Source organism: Mytilus edulis, chromosome 12 (genome assembly GCF_963676685.1).
Source record: "Mytilus edulis chromosome 12, xbMytEdul2.2, whole genome shotgun sequence".
NCBI classification, from domain to species: Eukaryota; Metazoa; Mollusca; class Bivalvia; order Mytilida; family Mytilidae; genus Mytilus; species Mytilus edulis.
Genome location: NC_092355.1, coordinates 57,560,864 through 57,583,326, shown reverse-complemented (window position 1 = coordinate 57,583,326; position 22,463 = coordinate 57,560,864). Strand labels below are relative to the sequence as shown.

Genomic DNA, 22,463 nt, shown 5'->3' with positions numbered 1-22,463 from the left:
TTAAGCACAAAGTTTCTGACTTTTGTCACATTTTGTTTTGTTTTGCTTTGAATTTGTGAAATTCACATTTTTCTTATAACTAATTAATGGATACCTTATCTTGGTTCCAAACAAGCCAGTTTTCATCTCTGTGTGTTAAGTTATGTTTGTCACAAACCCATTCATTTGTCCTCAAAGCTTCCTTCTCACTGATGAAGCATTGCATCTTTGAACATGAGTATTCAATTTGGAAAGGTGATTGTTGGCTGCATGTTGCATGGATTGTTGACTGATAGAAATCAGAAATTCTTTCCATTGTTGTAACCAAGCATTCCTTAACACCTGTAGCTATATCAGGTACAATTAACCCGGAGGAGGTTTTGTGGATGATGTTAAGAAGAATCTTGTTGCCTTCAACACATACAACAATATCATGTGATTTGTCAAATGATAAACCAATAAATCCAGAAAACAGGAGCTTTCTTCCCTCGTGCTGCTTGAGGGTCCACATGCTCAGACATGCACTGATGAGACGATTTGGTAGGGCTGGTGGTATGATGGTCCCTTTGAAAAGAAATGCTAAACAAATAGCTCTCTCTGGTGTACACTCTTTGTCCATGAAGCTGGTGGTGTTTCGCTCTATAACCATGCAGGGAACAAAAAAGTTATTCACTGGTAACCGACTTCCTGTAGTTGTATCATATCTTCGCTGCTCTGCCAGAATATCCAAATAAATAAGAATGTTAAATATAAACTCTTTGTATGGCAGAATTGCACTGAAATCTTTTTGTTCCCAAATAAGATAGAGGTCCTCCCGTCTTATGGTCCCACTTTCTGACATCCGCTTGAAAGTTTCCTGCATTCTTGTTTCTTTGGGCCAAAATACTTTATCTGCAAAATATAACAAAATAAAATCTTATAAAAATAGAACAAAATGTGGTGTTAATTGCTAACAACTTGCCAACACAAAACAAAACAAACCGATTGGTATATCAGGTAGGGTTAAACATGTTTGTAACTAATTAAAGTTCCCTTGAAATCCTACAAAAGTATTTGACCAGAGAATTATATGAGTTTTGTGAACTAGTAATTGGGTTCAAAAATTTACCTTGCCATTATATTTTACAACTTCACATTATATTGACCAAGTGTATTAAGTTTCAACTCCATAGGACCACAACTCCAAGATAAGCTACTGTCATAAGCATTTTGTATAAGTTTTCATGAAATTGTGTTGAGAAATTTGGGGACAAACGTACGGACATTGGTAAATCCTAATGACCCTAGCTGTACTATTGCAGGGGCATAGGAATGGGTTGGTTTATGTTTAATGTACAAGTTTGAAAACCAAATGGACTAATTTTAGGTTTTGATCTACGTTACTTTCGCGATAAGTGCTAAAAAATTAAGTAAAGACCCTGTAGATCATTGCATTACACATGTAACATTAATATAAATTGTAAGATGAAACAAAGATCAATTAAAAGATACATATTATCGCATAAACAGAAAGTAAGCGAATTCATTTCAGCTTTAATTGGTTTTTAACCGGATGAATAATACTAGTGAAAACCCTGGTATTGAAAAACTGTCTGTTAATTATATAATCATTCTTTAAAAAGCACTAAGAACATAACAATCATTGCTCAATATCACATATATATAACATATAAAAATATGTACTCTGACTCATTTCAAACAACGGAATTCATAAATTATTCTTTTAAACATGTTAAAGGTCAGAGTTCCAATATTAGTTGTAATATAAATATATTTGTATCTGTCACAAACACATAAAAAGAACACTCAACTGTCAAACAAGAATTGAAAAGCTCCAACCAATAGTATTGACACAAATATATATTTCATGAGTATTGAAAACACAACCTGAACTGACATAAATACCTGTCACAAAGGACCTCATGATCTCTATAATAGGTATTGACATGAATACATGCCATAAATGACCCATTAACCTCCATAATAAGTATGGAAATAAATACCTGTCACAAAAAACACATTTCCTCAATTATTAGTATTGACATAAATATGTGTCACTAAGGACCTAGAACCTCCAAAATAAGTATTGACATACATGCCCGTCACTAAGGAACTAATTACCTCTATAATAAGTATTGACATACTTACCTGTCACTAAGGATCTCCTAACCTCCATAATAAAACTGATATAAATATCTGTGAAAAGACTTGCATAACCTCCATAATAAGTATTGACATAAATACATGTCACAAAGAATTTCATAGCATCCATAATACGTATTGACATAAATACCTGTCACAAAGACCCTCAGTACCTCCATAATAAGTATTGACATAAATACCTGTCATTAAGACCCTCAGTACCTCCATAATAAGTATTGGTATAAATACCTGTCACTAAGGACCTCATAACCTTGATAGTAAGTATTGACTTAAATACCTGTCATTAAGAACCTCATTCAACCACCAAAATAAGTATTGACATGAATACCTGTCACAAAGACTGGGAGTACTTCCATAATAAGTATTGATATTAATATCTGTCATTAAGACCCTCAGTACCTTAATAATAAGTATTGACATACATATCTGTCATTAAGACCCTCAGTACCTCCATAATAAGTATTGACATAAATATCTGTCATTAAGACCCTCAGTACCTCCATAATAAGTTTTGACTTGTCATTAAGACCCTCAGTACCTCCATAATAAGTATTTATATAAATACCTGTCACTAAGGACCTCATAACCTCCATAGTAAGTATTGACTTAAATACCTGTCATTAAGAACCTCATTACCTCCAAAATACGTATTGACATGAATACCTGTCACAAAGACTGGCAGTACCTCCATAATAAGTATTGATATGAATACCTGTCACAAAGGATCTCATAACTTCCACCATAAGAAGTGGGTTGATGATGACGTAATTTCCTAGCTGTGGAGTCTCAAAGTATACAATCTTCCCCAGTGAGTGGTTGAAATGCAGGAAATCTTTGAGTTGGTCTGGAGACAATACTGACACCTTGCTTATAGCATTTAATTCTTCAACATCCTCAAATGACAAGATTTGTTTTCCTTCGGCCACCAGTTCTGCAATCTCAAGCTCAAGGGGGACACATGCATTTGGCATTTGTTCGCCCCAGCATGGATGTTCAAACGTAAGATCTGTAATGGTCTTTTTGAGGACTTCAATTTCTGGGTCTGTTTTATCCCTTGCATTAACAAATATCCGTTGTGTAAGGATTAGGTGGTTTCTTCCCTCATGATCCTTGAACAGCTCCTCTACTCCGTTGTACAACTGTTCACGCTTGGACTCAACATCCTCCTGAAAGGTGATAATCAAAGACATTTTCTATGATCTTTTAAAAATGATTTTTTTCCTAAAATGAATGGTCATAGTAAACATTAAAGAACATTACAAAACAGTTCATGCTTTTTATTTACTAAAAAATTTAATACACACCAATAGTTATGTATTTTGAAGTGTTATGTGTTGTCTACTAATAATATAAACAGAAAGGGAGGAATCAATGTAAAAACCCCTCCCCCAATAAATAATTACGGTGGATTACTTCAAGGAGTTGCTCATTCAGACCTCGGTGTAAGCAAGAATGGATAAGTGTTTCATGTGGTATGGGAATCAACCGTCATGTCCTGTTTTCGAATTTGTGCAAGTCTAGTTTAACTCTGTCAAGCTTTTTTTTAAAGACTTGTGGATAAATGAACTTTGACAGGGACAAAAAGGTAGCAAAATTGAAATCAAATCCTCAAACAAAGACAGGCGTATGCCTTTAACATACGAAGAATTGTTCTGTGAAGTTAAAGAAATCTGGGTTGAAAACATAGTTGATTTCATAGTTAAGGTACCCAAGTTTCCATACCTTCCCAACAACAATCAACAATCAACACACTATCAGTTACATTTAGCCTTTATCTCGCTTGATAGCATGCACCTGTACATAAGTTGTTCATAATCTTACCAATTGTTGATTTTAGCATGCACCTGTACATAAGTTGTTCATAATCTTACCAATTGTTGATTTTAACTCAATTGAGTAAAATATAATAAATGCCAAATATCAATGGTCTATCGTAGTTAAAATACTTATATTAACATGAGGGTATGGAGATTATTTGTTCAAAATTTAATAAAAATTGATTACATGTTTTTTGTGAAATTTATTCACAATCATATACTATATTCAAAGGTTAAACAAGCTGATAAATGCCAAAGTCAATGGCTTATCTTAATTTAAGTTCTTCTTAAAAACATAAAGGGTCAGACATTATTTGTACACAATTTAATTTAAAAAAAATATTCAAGATCTTTGATAGTTTTGTGAAATTTATTCACAATCATAACAATCCAATTATTTAGAGCTTGGTCTATTATAGGATTAAACACATTTTTTCTAGAGGTTATTGATGTGTAAACCGGGGCGATTAACTCACAAACTGAATAAAAGTCCGAAGGACTTTTATGTTGAGTTTGTGAGTAAGAGCCCCGGTTTACACATCAATAACCTCTAGACAAAATGTGTTTAATCCTTATAATTCTTCAGCCAAACATTTTTTTGTTAATGGCTACTATATATATTTACCATCAAAAGCACAATGGCAAGTCGTAACTAAGGAGTACGCCGCCATCTTGACTTTCTAAAAACCATAAATGTCCGATAAATACAACGGAATCTTAAACCTACCTCAAAAACTTCATTTTAATTAAATTTTATCCGAATTTGAAGCGTACACGTAACGAAATAATCTTTCCCTTGAAAATTTCCATTCGTATGACGTCGTGTTTTGCCATGACGTAAACTCGCCAAATCCTTCATGAAATTTCGCGGAATTTTATTAAATTTAATTTTTGTACATTTTCGAAGCTTTAGTGCAATAAATTTATTTCTTTTTTTGTTATATATGCACTAGAATAGTCACAACTGTTATGCAATTGTTTTTTAATCTCAATTTGCTGAAAATCCCGGGATCATTGCAAGCTTGTGTATCGCGCATGAATATATTACAAAAGTAGTTTCGGAAACATGGTTTATCGAAGTGTAAACTTAGAGAAAAATTCTAATTGACCAATCCAATTCAAGTATTTATAGATATATATGCAAATCATGTAAGAATTATTGTAAAGACAATTATCTGTTGTTGATTGCCATATGTTGACCACTAGATATTCTTTGGGCTGCTGTCTAAGTAACCCTAAGGAATATCTGCTTTAATCATATGAATTATTGATATGAAACAATTATGATCCATTTTACCAGGATTTTCTCTTGAGTTAAAATTTTCTCATGTTATATTAAATGAATAAAAGACAACCTAAATGATTAATGGTTACATAATACAAATATGAATAAATAACTGGACCAGAAAAGATTGAATTGATCAGCCTCCCATTAATATCAAGGTAACTTACCATGAGTACTTTGTCTTTATGGGTGGCAACAAACAAGATTTTCGGAATGCCTACATATACAACCTTACAATATGTCAGGATTGAGTTCACCCAATGTTGCAGAAATACTGAAAATATAAAGAAAATACAATATAAGTTTAATAAGCTCACTGACATGTCATATAATTGATATTGATGAAAACAAATGAAATCTGTTTAATTGGGTTATAACGTTCGTACTTTTGAAACTTCAGTATTTGTGCAAAGTAAATACGAAATTCCTTTAAAATCCAAGCAAGCTGACTATTCTGTGTATTTTGTCAACCATTTCAAACAAGAGTGCACACGCTGAAATGTCTCGCCTTCTATACTAATCATTGATATTATGTTGATAGTCCTAAGTATAAAGCTAAGCTTTAATACAACTGTCACATAAACTTAACATTAACCAAGATAACTAAACAAAGACCAATGAACCTTGAAAATGAGGTCAAGGTCAAATGAACCATGCCAGGCAGACATGTACAGCTAACAATGCTTCTATACAACATATATAGTTGATCTATTACTTATAGTTTAAGAAAAATAGACCAAAACACAAAAACTTAACACTGTGCAATGAACTGTGAAAATGAGGTCAGGGTCAAATAAAACCTGTGCGACTGACATAAAGATCATAAAATATTTCCATACACCAAATATAGATGACCTATGGCATATAGTATTAGATAAAAAGACCAAAACTCAAAAACTTAACTTTGACCACTGAACCATGAAAATGAGGTCAAGGTCACATGACATCTGCCCGCTAGATAGGTACACCTTACAATCATTCCATACAACAAATATAGTAGACCTATTGCATATAGTATGAGAAAAACAGACCAAAACACAAAAATTTAACTACAACCACTGAACCATGAAAATGAGGTCAAGGTCAGATGACACCTGCCAGTTGGACATGTACACCTTACAGTCCTTCCATACACCGAATATACTAGCCCTATTGCTTATAGTATCTGAGATATGGACTTGACCACCAAAACTTAACCTTGATCACTGATCCATGAAATGAGGTCGAGGTCAAGTGAAAACTGTCTGACAGACATGAGGACCTTGCAAGGTACGCACATACCAAATATAGTTATCCTATTACTTAAAATAAGAGAGAATTCAACATTACAAAAAATTTGAACTTTTTTTTCAAGTGGTCACTGAACCATGAAAATGAGGTCAAGGACATTGGACATGTGACTGACGGAAACTTCATAACATGAAGCATCTATATACAAAGTATGAAGCATCCAGGTCTTTCACCTTCTGAAATATGAAGCTTTTAAGAAGTTAGCTAACACCGCCGCCGCCGCCGCCGTAGCCGCCGCCGGATCACTATCCCTATGTCGAGCTTTCTGCAACAAAAGTTGCAGGCTCGACAAAAATGGTGGCTGACAGATAATTTTTGACATTGGGAATCAATTTGAAATAAAATATAATACTTAAATTTCTTTGAAATTCTATATCAAATAGATGTTCCTATAAAGTTATGATTTAAATTAAACAAAAGCTACGTTTTTACAATAACTGTTTTCCAATGTCACAAATTTTCACAAACAATTTAGAAAATAAAACCATAAAAAGTTAAAAAGAAGCTGCTCATGACAATTTTTGTTTTAAATGGTGCATATTGCAAATAAATGATATTAGTTTTTTTTCGGTTTGTTATCAAACTTAATATGCTTAACGCAGTTTAACATTTCCTCATACAATTCCTGTTACCCACTACAAACAGACTATTATTACAGAAGAAACAAGTAAGTTGATATTGAATAGTATTTTTGAATGCTAGTTTTATTTTTAAATTGTCTTTAGCATCATCTTATTATTTGTTGCAAGTTTTATTTTTCTGTACAGACCAAAAACAATAACGGTGCATCATTAAAATTATATAATTGACATTATTCTTACTTATTATTTCTTGCTCTGACAGTATTTGTTGGTTTTTCACTTGTTTTTTTAATCACTAGTCTATTTTTGTGTCCAGTCACATGTACTACCAAATGAGATATTTATACATGTAAAGCTCCCATCGAATGAACTTCAAAGAGAGCAACATCTGTTTGATTACCTTCCCAATATGTAACAATTTTCACAGTAAACTTGAAGCCTGGTTTTTATTGTTGAAAATGGATTGATTTTTTTTATATATAGAAAACAATCTGAATCTTTGTATTGTAACCAGCTTGCTGTATATGTGTACGTACCTGCTGGAGTTGGTGTCATGTGCTGTCCTGGAAAACACAGAACATCTGGGACTATTTCATGCAACTGCTTACTTCCATCAAATACCACGAGAAACAAAGCCCTGAAAGTCATGAAGGTTTGGTGTGTCGTATAATAGACATACTGTCCACCGAAGTCCCAAAAAATGAGTCTTCCAACTTTCATCTTGTAGTTTCCACTTTTAAGGACTTTTTCCATTTTCTTTCTTATTTCTTCTCTTGTCATTTTCGATTGCATGCGTGTTTTCAACTCTGGTCTTCTCTGGGACACACTGTCAGACATTTGAGGTGACAAAGATTTGACTGCTAGAGGCTGTTGAGAAGGACCACTTGTCATGATGTTATCATCACTTCTAACAGGATTGGACTCTGGTAGCTGTTCAAATGGCTTCTCTGATTCTTGTCTTTCAACCTCTTCTACTGAAGTCATTAACACCTTATTGTACACAACATCCAAGGCATTATACGTTTCTGTAAAATATTATATATTACTTGAATAGATAATTTTCAATAAAGATGTATTTCTGTTAAATAATTATCAAATGTTATACTGGTACCATTTTGTTTAAAACAATCATCAACAGGCATGATCATGGTCAAATGCATTTAATGATTGTTAACACAAACTAAACATATCTCAAGGGAATTAATAAGGCCCGTTTTGTCATATTTTGTTTTTACAAAGAATAAAACTACCATGTATCTGTTTTATTGCCGTGTTCTTACTTTGGGTGATCAGCAAAGACTCCGGAATATATTTGAAACTAGAGACCTCATGAATGATTTAAGTTAGGTTTTAGAATCAGGATAATTTCTAAACGTTTATAGATAGAAAGCAATGGCAATAACTGAATAGGCGATACACTCCAAGTTAATAGCTAATACATTATAGTATTAAGTGAACTAATACAGGTATATAATAGATGATAATCTCCAAGTTGATGGCTTATTAATTCATTATAGTATATCCTTTAACAAAGTGAACTAATATAGGTATATAATAGACGATAAACTCCAAGTTGATAGCTAATTCATTATAGTATATCCTTTAACAAAGTGAAATAGTGCTGTAAATATAATATGCAGAAGGTTTTCATCAGTAGTCAGTAAAACGGTTCTATAGAAAGTATTTCTCCTAGGAAATCTTAAGGCATATAAATATTGCCACAAAATATGACTGTTTAAGTTATCATGGTAACATGTCATTTTCTCTGGTACATCAGACCAGAATTTGTTTAAATCATAATTGAGACTACATTCATCAATCCAAGCAAGAGTGCAAAGTTTGTATCAATTAGTTCAAAGCATACTTAAATCTAGTGCCTGATATGTGAACCATTAACTTGTATGACAACGTAAAGTTTTCAGTAAATCTATTTATTAAAATCGAGAATGGAAACGGGAAATATGTCAAAGAGAAAACAACCCAACCAAAGAGCAGAAGACAGCCGAAGGCCACCAATGGCTCTTCAACACAACGAAAAAAATCCCCAATCCAGAGACAGGCTTCAGCTGACCCCTAAAAAACTTTATACCAGTTCAGCGATAATGGATGTCAGACTAAACTCCTGAACATATATAAACATGATAAATGAACCAAATTTAAAAAAAAAACATACTATTTAAGCATACCCTAGAAGGTGTGCCATTTTTTTGAAAAAGTGCCTTTTAATCTGAGAGTTAATGTCCCATAACTCTAGAAAGATAAATCAATACAATTTTATTATTGAAAGAGAGCTTTTATTTATCAATCTGAACAACAAAATAAAGTTTTAATCAATTGATCATGTTGATCAAATTCATATTTCAATGAATAAAACAACATTTAGAATTGTAAACTCAATATATTGTTTTTCATTATATCCCCTTGTGTCAGCTATACATGTGACATATTTGTTGTACAAAGTCTGTGATAGTCTCATTTGTGGATGTAACATTAATGAACAAATAAAGGGATATGATTGTACATACTGTATACTCTATACATCTATGGTCTCCCCGTACAATAACCTGGATGAACTGGGAGATACATACTGCATACTCTAAACATCTATGGCCTCCCCGTACAATAACCTGGATGTACTGGGAGATACTTACTGTATACTCTATACATCTATAGTCTCCCTGTACAATAACCTGGATGTACTGGGAGATACATACTGTATACTCTATACATCTATGGTATCCCCGTACAATAACCTGGATGTACTGGGAGATACATGTGGTATACTCTATACATCTATGGCCTCCCCGTACAATAACCTAGATGAACTGGGAGATACATACTGTATACTCTATACATCTATGGCCTCCCCGTACAATAACCTGGATGTACTGGGAGATACATGTGGTATACTCTATACATCTATGGCCTCCCCGTACAATAACCTAGATGAACTGGAAGATACATACTGTATACTATATACATCTATGGTATCCCCGTACAATAACCTGGATGTACTGGGAGATACATGTGGTATACTCTATACATCTATGGCCTCCCCGTACAATAACCTGGATGAACTGGGAGATACATACTGTATACTCTATACATCTATGGTATCCCCGTACAATAACCTGGATGTACTGGGAGATAGATGTGGTATACTCTATACATCTATGGCCTCCCCGTACAATAACCTGGATGTACTGGGAGATACATGTGGTATACTCTATACATCTATGGCCTCCCCGTACAATAACCTGGATGTACTGGGAGATACATGTGGTATACTCTATACATCTATGGCCTCCCCGTACAATAACCTAGATGAACTGGGAGATACATACTGTATACTCTATACATCTATGGCCTCCCCGTACAATAACCTGGATGAACTGGGAGATACATACTGTATACTCTATACATCTATGGTATCCCCGTACAATAACCTGGATGTACTGGGAGATACTTACTGTATACTCTATACATCTATAGTCTCCCTGTACAATAACCTGGATGTACTGGGAGATACATACTGTATACTCTATACATCTATGGTATCCCCGTACAATAACCTGGATGTACTGGGAGATACATGTGGTATACTCTATACATCTATGGCCTCCCCGTACAATAACCTAGATGAACTGGGAGATACATACTGTATACTCTATACATCTATGGTATCCCCGTACAATAACCTGGATGTACTGGGAGATACATGTGGTATACTCTATACATCTATGGCCTCCCCGTACAATAACCTGGATGAACTGGGAGATACATACTGTATACTCTATACATCTATGGTATCCCCGTACAATAACCTGGATGTACTGGGAGATAGATGTGGTATACTCTATACATCTATGGCCTCCCCGTACAATAACCTGGATGTACTGGGAGATACATGTGGTATACTCTATACATCTATGGCCTCCCCGTACAATAACCTGGATGTACTGGGAGATACATGTGGTATACTCTATACATCTATGGCCTCCCCGTACAATAACCTAGATGAACTGGGAGATACATACTGTATACTCTATACATCTATGGCCTCCCCGTACAATAACCTGGATGAACTGGGAGATACATACTGTATACTCTATACATCTATGGTATCCCCGTACAATAACCTGGATGTACTGGGAGATAGATGTGGTATACTCTATACATCTATGGCCTCCCCGTACAATAACCTGGATGTACTGGGAGATACATGTGGTATACTCTATACATCTATGGCCTCCCCGTACAATAACCTGGATGTACTGGGAGATACATGTGGTATACTCTATACATCTATGGCCTCCCCGTACAATAACCTTGATGTACTGGGAGATACTTACTGTATACTCTATACATCTATGGTCTCCCCGTACAATAACCTTGATGTACTGGGAGATACAAACTGTATACTCTAAACATCTATGGCCTCCCCGTACAATAACCTGGATGACTGTGAGATACATGTTGTATACTCTATACATCTATGGTTTCCCCGTACAATAACCTGGATGTACTGGGAGATACATGTGATATACTCTATACGTCTATGGCCTCCCTGTACAATAACCTGGATGACTGTGAGATACATGTTGTATACTCTATACATCTATGGTCTCCCCGTACAATAACCTTGATGTACTGGGAGATACAAACTGTATACTCTAAACATCTATGGCCTCCCCGTACAATAACCTGGATGACTGTGAGATACATGTTGTATACTCTATACATCTATGGTTTCCCCGTACAATAACCTGGATGTACTAGGAGATACTTACTGTATACTCTAAACATCTATGGTCTCCCCGTACAATAACCTGGATGACTGTGAGATACATGTTGTATACTCTATACATCTATGGTTTCCCCGTACAATAACCTGGATGTACTGGGAGATACTTACTGTATACTCTAAACATCTATTGCCTCCCCGTACAATAATCTGGATGTACTAGGAGATACTTACTGTATACTCTAAACATCTATGGTCTACCCGTACAATAACCTGGATGTACTGGGAGATACTTACTGTATACTCTAAACATCTATGGTCTACCCGTACAATAACCTGGATGTACTGGGAGATACTTACTGTATACTCTAAACATCTGTGGTCTCCCTGTACTATAACCTGGATGTACTGGGAGATACATACTGTATACTCTATACATCTATGGTCTCCCCGTACAATAACCTGGATGACTGTGAGATACATGTTGTATACTCTATACATCTATGGTTTCCCCGTACAATAACCTGGATGTACTGGGAGATACTTACTGTATACTCTATACATCTATGTTCTCCCCGTACAATAACCTGGATGTACTGGGAGATACTTACTGTATACTCTAAACATCTATGGCCTCCCCGTACAATAACCTGGATGACTGTGAGATACATGTTGTATACTCTATACATCTATGGTTTCCCCGTACAATAACCTTGATGTACTGGGAGATACATACTGTATACTCTATACATCTATGGTCTCCCCGTACAATAACCTGGATGACTGTGAGATACATGTTGTATACTCTATACATCTATGGTTTCCCCGTACAATAACCTGGATGCAGAGATGCAACTAATCGTCGGACCCGTCGGACCTAAGGGGCAGAATTTATGCAGGTCCGGCAAAACTTGTAGCTGTGCAGGACCTGATGGCCGGCAATATTTAAGTCCGCTAAGTGGGTCCGCCAAAACTGAAATCCCCGTCGGCCCCGGCAGAGTATTTTGTTTATAAAATTGCGATCATCTTTAATAAAAGTAAATGTCCTGTTCCCCCGCATTTTCTAACACCGGGAACCAGTATTTCCGCTCAGTAATAGTCTTTCGTACCTTGTCCATCTCGCCCCGAACAATTCTCCGTATTTCCGTCATGTTTTTTGTTTTAGAAATTCGCTCTCTAGGAAGGAGGTCTATTAAGCATAGTTGATAAGTTCAGGAAATATGTCATGGCCGATAAAATTTGTAAGTGGGTCGAAACCAGGTAAAAGACCAAACCAGTCACCTATTCAAGTTGATAAAGCTGTAAAGACGAATGAATCTGGGAGTGATAATGATTCTGACTATGAGTCAGATTTTGAATTTGAACAGAATGAAACTACCAATGACTATCTTGTTTCCAAGTACTCTTGTGAAGAATAACTTTTAATCAGATCAATATTATGTAATGTATTATTCAATAAACTACAATTGTTATGAATCACAGGTTATTTTAAAATAATAATAATATCAACAAAATCAAAATTAACGTTTGTTCAATAGCATAATTTCATTTGATTTTTGAGTGAAAATATGGGTCTGGCAAAACTTGGTACCCTGTAGGCCCCATTGTCTGACAGGAAAAAAAAACTGTTTGCATCTCTGTGGATGTACTGGGAGATACTTACTGTATACTCTAAACATCTATGGCCTCCCCGTACAATAACCTGGATGTACTTGGAGATACATACTGTATACTCTATACATCTATGGTCTCCCCGTACAAAAACCTGGATGTACTGGGAGATACTTACTGTATACTCTAAACATCTATGGCCTCCCTGTACAATAACCTGGATGTACTGGGAGATACATACTGTATACTCTATACATCTATGGTCTCCCCGTACAATAACCTGGATGACTGTGAGATACATGTTGTATACTCTATACATCTATGGTCTCCCCGTACAATAATCTGGATATACTGGGAGATACTTACTGTATACTCTAAACATCTATGGCCTCCCGGTACAATAAGCTGGATGTACTGGGAGATACTTACTGTATACTCTATAGACATAATTTAGTACAGTATTTTATACTCTTTACTTTTCAAGTTATAAAGATGACCTGATTCTGAAGCTAATAGAGCATGTAGAGAGGTGGAAGATACCAAAGAAGTATTCAAATTTAATAGAAAAGTTTTAATGTTGTAGATATCCCTACCTGGATCAATATAAATCCAGCTTCTAGTCTCAACATCGAGGCCACAGCGACCTTCTATAAGGGAAATCCCATCGGTGGGATATCTTCCTTCTGGGATGATATCACCAGCTAAGAGCTTGACAAGACTTGATTTTCCGACCCCGAACTGGCCTGTTACCATACAGCGCATGTCAAAGGAAGCATACGTTCCACTGCCAAGTAACCTGTTTAACATAGCAGACTTTGTCTGTGTGTGGATTGGATCTGTAATTATAACAGTTTCTATAAAAAGGTCATTTAGTCCAAGTTCAATAAAGATTTGTTCACTGATTTAAGTTTGTTATTAATATTTTTCATTAACAAATCATTAAAATTCTATGTCAAACATGGATTGATTGATTGTTGCTTGTGTAACGTCCAGTTATCTAAAAGAAATCTATGAAAGTCATATTGAAGATCAGATGAAATCATGAACAGGAAACTTTTTTATACTTCTCTAGCTATAACTAGAGGCTCTCAAGAGCCTGTATCGCTCACCTGATTCTACCTGGGTTTTTGAAATCATATAAAACTAGAGGCTCTCAAGAGCCTGTGTCGCTCACTTTGGTCTTTGTGCATATTAAACAATGGACACAGATAAATTCACAACAAAATTGTGTTTTGGTGATGGTGACGTGTATGTATATCTTACTGTACTGAACATTCTTGTTGCTACAATTATCAATATTTATAATGATCTTGGCCCAGTAATTACAGTGGAAAATATTTTTTTTAAATTTACCAAAATTTATGAAAAATGTTAAAAATTGACTATAAAGGGCAATAACTCCTTAAGGGGTCAATTGACAATTTTGGTCGTGTTGCCGTATTTGTAGATCTTATTTTGCTGAACATTATTGCTGTTTACAGTTTATCTCTATCTATATAAATATTCAAGATAATAACCAAAAACGGCAAAATTTCCTTAAAATTACCAATTAAGGGGCAGCAACCCAACAACGGGTTGTCCGATTCATCTGAAAATATCATGGCAGATAGATCTTTACCTGATAAACAATTTTAATTATTGTCAGATTTGCTCTTAATGCTTTGGTTTTTGAGTTTTAAGCCAAAAACTGCATTTTACACCTATGTTCTATTTTTAGCCATGGCGGCCATCTTGGTTAATTGGCCGGGTCACCGGAAACATTTTTTAAACTAAATACCCTAATGATGATTGTGGCCAAGTTCGGAATAATTTGGCCCAGTAGTTTCAGAGGAGAAGATTTTTGTAAAAGATAACTAAGATTTTTGAAAAATGGTTAAAAATTGACTATAAAGGGCAATAACTTCTAAAGGGGTCAACTGACCATTTCAGTCATGTTGACTTACTTGTAAATCTTACTTTGCTGAACATTATTGCTTTTTACAGTTTATCTTTATCTATAATAATATTCCAGATAATAACCAAAAACAGCAAAATTTCTTAAAATTACCAATTCAGGGGCAGCAACCTAACAACAGGTTGTACGATTCATTTGAAAATTTCAGGACAGATAGATCTTGACCTACTACAAAATTTTACCCCTGTCAGATTTGCTCTAAATGCTTTGGTTTTTGAGTTATAAGCCAAAAACTGCATTTTACCCAAATGTTCTAGTTTTAGCCATGGTGGCCATCTTGGTTGAATGGCCAGGTCACCGGATACATTTTTTAAACTAGATACCCCAAAGATGATTTTGGCCAAGTTTGGATTAATTTGGCACAGTAGTTTCAGAGAAGAAGATTTTTGTAAAAGATAACTAAGATTTACGAAAAATGGTTAAAAATTGACTATAAAGGACAATAACTCCTAAAGGGGTCATCTGACCATTTCGGTCATGTTGACTTACTTGTAAATCTTACTTTGCTGAACATTTTTGCTTTTTACAGTTTATCTCTATCTATAATAATATTCAAGATAATAACCAAAAACAGCAAAATTTCATTAAAATTACCAATTCAGGGGCAGCAACCTAACAACAGGTTGTACGATTCATCTGAAAATTTCAGGACAGATAGATCTTGACCTACTACACAATTTTACCCTCTGTCAGATTTGCTCTAAATGCTTTGGTTTTTGAGTTATAAGCCAAAAACTGCATTTTACCCCTATGTTCTATTTTTTAGCCATGGCGGCCATCTTGGTTGGATGGCCAGGTCACCGGACACATTTTTCAAACTAGATACCCCAAAGATGATTTTGGCCAAGTTTGGATTAATTTGGCCCAGTAGTTTCAGAGGAGAAGATTTTTGTAAAAGATAACTAAGTTTTACGAAAAATGGTTAAAAATTGACTACAAAGGGCAATAACTCCTAAAAGGGTCAACTGACCATGTTGATCATGTTGACTTACTTGTAGATCTTACTTTGCTGAACATTATTGCTTTTTACAGTTTATCTCTATCTATAATAGTATTCAAGATAATAACCAAAAACAGCAAAATTTCCTTAAAATTACAAATTCAGGGCAGCAACCCAACAACAGTTTGTCCGATTCATCAGAAAATTTCAGGACAAATAGATCTAGACCTACTACACAATTTTACCCCCTGTCAGATTTGCTCTAAATGCTTTGGATTTTGAGTTATAAGCCAAAAACTGCATTTTACCCCTGTGTTCTATTTTTAGCCATGACGGCCATCTTGGTTGGTTGGCCGGGTCACCAGACACATTTTTTAAACTAGATATCCCAATGATGATTGTGGCCAAGTTTGGTTAAATTTGGCCCAGTAGTTTCTGAGGAGAAGATTTTTGTGAAAGTTAACGCAGGACGACGACGGATGCCAAGTGATGAGAAAAGCTCACTTGGCCTTTCGGCCAGGTGAGCTAAAAATAGAGTGGACGTGGGTGGGTACTTGTATTTCCGAACAACAAAAAGACACTATAAGTACTGATCTGAGAGTACTCGCAGTTACTGACAGCTAGTTCAAAGCCACTAACAACTAAGAAAAAAAACATGCATCTAAGTTTTGCATTTAGGTAAAGATTGAAACAAACTGTGTGTAAAAAAGAAGGATTTACTATTATTGGATAGTAATGATTGTCCATGAAAAAAGAGTCATCTTGACCTAAATTAATTCTGGTTAAGGTACATTAAGATACAAAATCTAATCAACTACAAGTCATAGAAGAATAATATCTTTTAGATCGCACTTCTTTGATAACAATGGACCTTGAAAAAAATTCAAATTTGTGTTTAGGTCCAGATGATAGCAACAACACATAAAAGAGGAATGCTATATGTTACTGAGCACTACTTTGATTTTATTTAAAGTCCACACAATTTATTATTTTTGTAACAGAAGCACAAAAAAAAAACAATACTCGTTATTATGTCAATATATAATTGTAATATGATGATTATATTAATGGAGAACTACTAGTATTGTATTACTGTGAATTCTTCTCGTTGTTGTTATTGGCGTTCTAATTCTTCTCACATACAAGCTTGTCTGGGTATTTCTGTTAATTTTGCTACCAATTTTTTTTCCATATCCCATGCTAGGATCAATGTTACTGAGGTTGAAAATTTCATATCTAAATATTTTTTTCGTTATCTGGAAAGTTACTTTTGACGACGGATCTTGATTGTTTCTTAGGGGCTTCTTTCTCATGGATCTGGATCACTCTCGTGAAAAAAATTGGAAAATTGTCGAAACTAATTTGACTTTTATGCATTGACCTACAGTACTCCGCCATAAGTATTCGTAAAACAACAATGGCGGTCACGTCATGGAAGGGTAAACAAGATTTGACCGTCGTCTCCATGTCACAATCGGGATGGCAATGAATCTATATATATAGATGATCATGTGGAAAAACAAGTGGTTGTCATGTGACACGTGCGTAATGACGTCAGAGGCGTCTGCACTTACGTTGTATCTAATGTAAACAAAATGGGTCGCAAGGGAAAAGAACTGACATCTGATCAGAAAAGTCGTCTCGCTGCATTAAATGATGCAGGTTACAGAAAAAGTGAAATCGTCAAATTGACAGGCATTAAACAGAGTACTGTTTACTGTTTTTTGAAGAGGTATGAGCACCGGGGTGATATAGAAAACATTCGGAGAACAGGCAGACCAAAATCCTTTCATGACCGGGACATGAGAAAACTTTCCCGTTGTGTAAAAAAACATCGCCGTAAATCTTTATCTGAAATTACTAATATTTTTAATGAGAGCATTGATCGACCTTTCTCTAAACGAACTGTTGAACGCAAATTACATGCTGATGGGTTTCACAAGCGGTCAGTAAAGAAAAAAATTTGTATCCGTGAGGTCAACAAGAAGAAACGAGTGGCATATTGCAGGGGGAATTTACATAAAACTGTTAATGCACACTGGAGTAAAGTAATCTTCAGTGATGAGTGCAAGTTAATCATTGGGCAGGATTCTCGTGTCAGTGTCTGGAGAAAGGTCGGAGAAGAGTGGCTGACAGATTGTATTTGCCCTCCATCTCAGCGCAAGTATAGTTTAATGATCTGGGGATGCATCACTTACCATGGTGTCGGAACTATTACTGTTGTTGAAGGTAACATAAATGCCTTAAAATACATTGAAATTATTGACAATAACTTGTGGCCAGTGGTTGTTCGTCATTTTCCAGATGATAACTACGTTTTTCAAGATGATAATGCCCCCCTCCATCGAGCCCGATCTGTTCAAGATTTTCGTAGGGAAACGGGTCTAAAAAGCATGAACTGGCCAGCTCAGAGTCCCGACCTCAATATTATAGAGAATTGTTGGTGGGTATTAAAAAGAACTCAGAACATAAATAATACCAAAGACCTGGAACGTGAAATTCGTGACATATGGGACAAATTAACTGTTACTTACCTGAAATCGTTGTATAACAGCATTCCAAGGAGGATTTTACGAGTAATGAGGAACAAAGGAAACTTAACAAAGTATTGAGGTAGGATTTTTTTATTTTGTTACTTGTTAAATAGTTCAAAGTTTTTTCAGGTGCAGATTTACATTGACTGGCGGCCATTTTGTTTTTACAAATACTTATGGCGGACGACTGTATAATGGTTTACTTTTACAAATAGTGACTTGGATGGAGAGTTGTCTCATTGGCACTCATACCACATCTTCTTATATCTAAACACAAAAACTCAACATTGACTAATTCACCATAAAAATCAGGTCAAAATCAGGTGAAAACTGCCAAACAGACATGTTCACTTTACAAAAAATATATAAATCGGATATAGTTTATAAATGATCTACTGTTTATAGCAGCTGAGATACTGACTAGACAACGGAAAATGTACCTTGATCAGTGATCCATGACATGATCATGAATGGATTGTCATCCCTACGTCTCACATTATTGGACTTTTGTCACAGGTGAGAAAAAAATATAAATGGATTCTAACATTATATTATGTCAGACTGTAGTCTATAATGGCTTCCCCTTTTCTTGGAGAAATAATTCTAGCAAGGTAGAATATTGCCTGCAAGTACTGATAAACATGTACTATAACTTCCTATAGAAGACCATATATGTGATGGTACTAACTATGTGGTGTATTTCATATATTGGAAAGCTGCTAACACTATATAGCTCCATAGTTTGTTATTATCTATTTTATAGTATAAATCTCATCAATACATTGCAGTTAATTGCATGACGTCGTACAAAAAAAAAATGTTGTTATTCTGCAATTCCTAGAGTAATAATAAACTAATAATGAAATAAAGTTAAAGAAAATTACCTTCTATTCCTAGCCCAGCAGTCACGCCTGAAGATTTCTCTGACATGACAGTCTGAAAAATTAGGAATATGCACTGTGAATATATCTTTACTCATGTCACTTGTTGCAATATAAAATTTTTTAAATATCAACCCCCCAAAACATACTTTATAAAACAAATGTTTCACATTATATAATATTTATATCGAACAAATTTTCATATTTTTCAGGAAAAAAGGTAGGCCAGAGACATTAATAGAGATATATAGTTTAAAGTGTAAAGGTGGTTTTTGAATTTGGAACATCCCCTTGTAGACATAAACTTGCTTCATGTTGATTTGCAAATGCATTTTGAATGCACCTTTAAATTGATAATTGTTCCAACTGTAGAATTTTCCAATATTCCGCAGTGATCTCACACTTATCATTTGTCTTGATACAATGTATCTGTCCACTTTTGGAAAACCTCCGTTTTAAGCATATGTAAAATCGAGTAAATCAAGTACCTATGTTCCATCATATAAAAAAAATTGTCCTTTAACGTAGTATTTAGGGTATAAACCAGCTAGAGGCTCAAAGGTGTCTGGATATCGCTCATCTGTCATGTTTGACCCCAAAAACTATACAATACAATTAGGCATTTTGCCAAAACAGAATAGGATTGATTGATTGTTGGTGTTTAACATCTAAATCCCAGCATGCACTTTGATATATGGAAGCTAATGGTACAATTTAAGAGAGATCCATACACTTACACAGAAGATATTGTCCGAAAACTACAAAAATGCTTGTTTTTGGCCCCTATTTGGCCCCTTATTCCTAAACTGTCGGTAATATAACCCCAAAATCAATCCCAACCTTCCTATTGTGGTATTGAACCTTCTGGAAAAATTCAAATAGATCCAATCTCTTAAACTAAAGTTATCAGTGGTGGATCCAGATATTTTCATAAGTGGGGTCCCACTGACTGCCTAAGAGGGGTCCCGATCCGGTCATGCTTCAGTGATTCCCTATATAATCAACCAAAATCTTCCCAGAAAAGGGGGGAGCCCATCCCCCTGGCCCCAGGGATGGGGTTGATTACTTTAAAATGTAATCGATTAAATTACAATTACTTTGCCAATAAAATGTAATCAATTACATTACAATTACACCCTATTTCATATGTAATCAATTACATTAGATTACTTTTCTTTAAAGTAATCATGATTACTTTAGATTACTTATGATTACATTGTTTATTGCAATATCAAAGTTTTTTTATAACTTTTTGTCCTCACAAAAAAGCTTAAGTTGGTGATTTCTTTTAAAGCCTTAATTTATTGATCTTATTTAAAAGAATTTTATAGACAAGTGCAGTATAACATTCGTAATTTGATAAAAAAAAAAAAAAGAAGCTATAGACTAGTGTCCATTCTCTATGTAAAAGATATAACTTTATTGTTTTCTACAAATTTTAACCGACTGCCTAATTAACAAAAAACCTGAACAAATAAGGAAAAATTAATTAAGTATAGTTTTATTGTCTGTTGGGGCATAATTCACACATCCATTAATGTTTTTACAGGTGTTAATCACTACTTCCACTTTTTTAACAAACAAAAGGTGAGCTTGGGTATTAAAATGTTATTGTCTTAATAACAATATCAATAAAGTTAAAAGTGGTTGATTGTCATTATTTGTTTGAAAAATTTTAATTCTTGATCTAATTAATAATCAATAGAATTATTGTCAGGTGAAAACACAAAACAGTTTTGTAACTTAGGAAAGTATATACATTTCTCTTTAAATTAAGAAACAGTTTATGTAATAAAAGATATTTTGTAATGCTGAAACTTTTGACGTCACCAATTGTTTACTATATATGCATATTGTTTGTAATATTATGCCATATGTGTACACTGTACATGTTTATACTGATGTCGACCATCAAAGTCAAATTGGAACTAAATGTTTTCTGCATTTGAATTTCAATGTTTGATATTTTACACCCTTCCCAGTCTGGTTTTAGACCTAACCATTTGTGTCAAACTGCCCTCATTAATATTATTGATAAATGGCTACACGAAATGAATAATGGAAATGTCAATTTGGCAGTCCTCTTGGATTTTAAGAAAGCTTTTGATGTTGTTGATCATGAAATTCTATGTAAAAAACTTCAAATTTATGGCTTCCATGAAGATACTTTTAAATTTTTTAAATCATATTTGATTGAAAGAACACAGCAAGTCCATATAAATAATCAGTTTTCTGATAAAATGTTTATAAATTTTGGTGTTCCACAGGGCTGAATACTTGGTCCCATTTTGTTTGTTTTGTTCATAAATGACCTTCCATTACACATCAAAAACTGCCATACAGACTTGTATGCTGATGACACAACTATGCATACATCAGGAAAGACTATTGCTGATATGCAATTAAAAGTACAAGATGATCTCCAATGTGTTGAAAAATGGTGTCATGAAAATAACATGTTCATAAATTCAGATAAGACCAAATGCATGGTTATAGGTACAAGACAAAGGCTGCGTTTAAATCAAGCAGACCCAGTTCTGACTATTGAGAATAATATTCTTCAAAAATCATCAATTGCAAAACTTTTAGGTGTAAGAATTGACTCTAATCTGTCCTGGACAGGCCATATCAATTATTTATGTTCATCTATATCATCTAGACTTTATTTACTCTCTAAAATCAAG

General features: G+C 34.6%; 1 protein-coding gene across 3 annotated transcripts in view; it reads right to left on the bottom strand.

The window, feature by feature from the left end:
• LOC139499566 (uncharacterized) overlaps positions 1-22,463 on the bottom strand; it is a 68,811-nt gene that overhangs the window by 15,816 nt on the left and 30,532 nt on the right. For all 3 annotated transcript variants that reach the window (XM_071288301.1, XM_071288302.1, XM_071288303.1), the window contains 6 exons: positions 19,783-19,834; positions 14,064-14,306; positions 7,652-8,140; positions 5,412-5,518; positions 2,855-3,308; positions 95-870 (listed from right to left, as the gene is read on the bottom strand). In XM_071288301.1, coding sequence (XP_071144402.1) covers positions 95-870; positions 2,855-3,308; positions 5,412-5,518; positions 7,652-8,140; positions 14,064-14,306; positions 19,783-19,834 — 2,121 coding nt within the window. The remainder of the gene's footprint in view (positions 1-94; positions 871-2,854; positions 3,309-5,411; positions 5,519-7,651; positions 8,141-14,063; positions 14,307-19,782; positions 19,835-22,463) is intronic.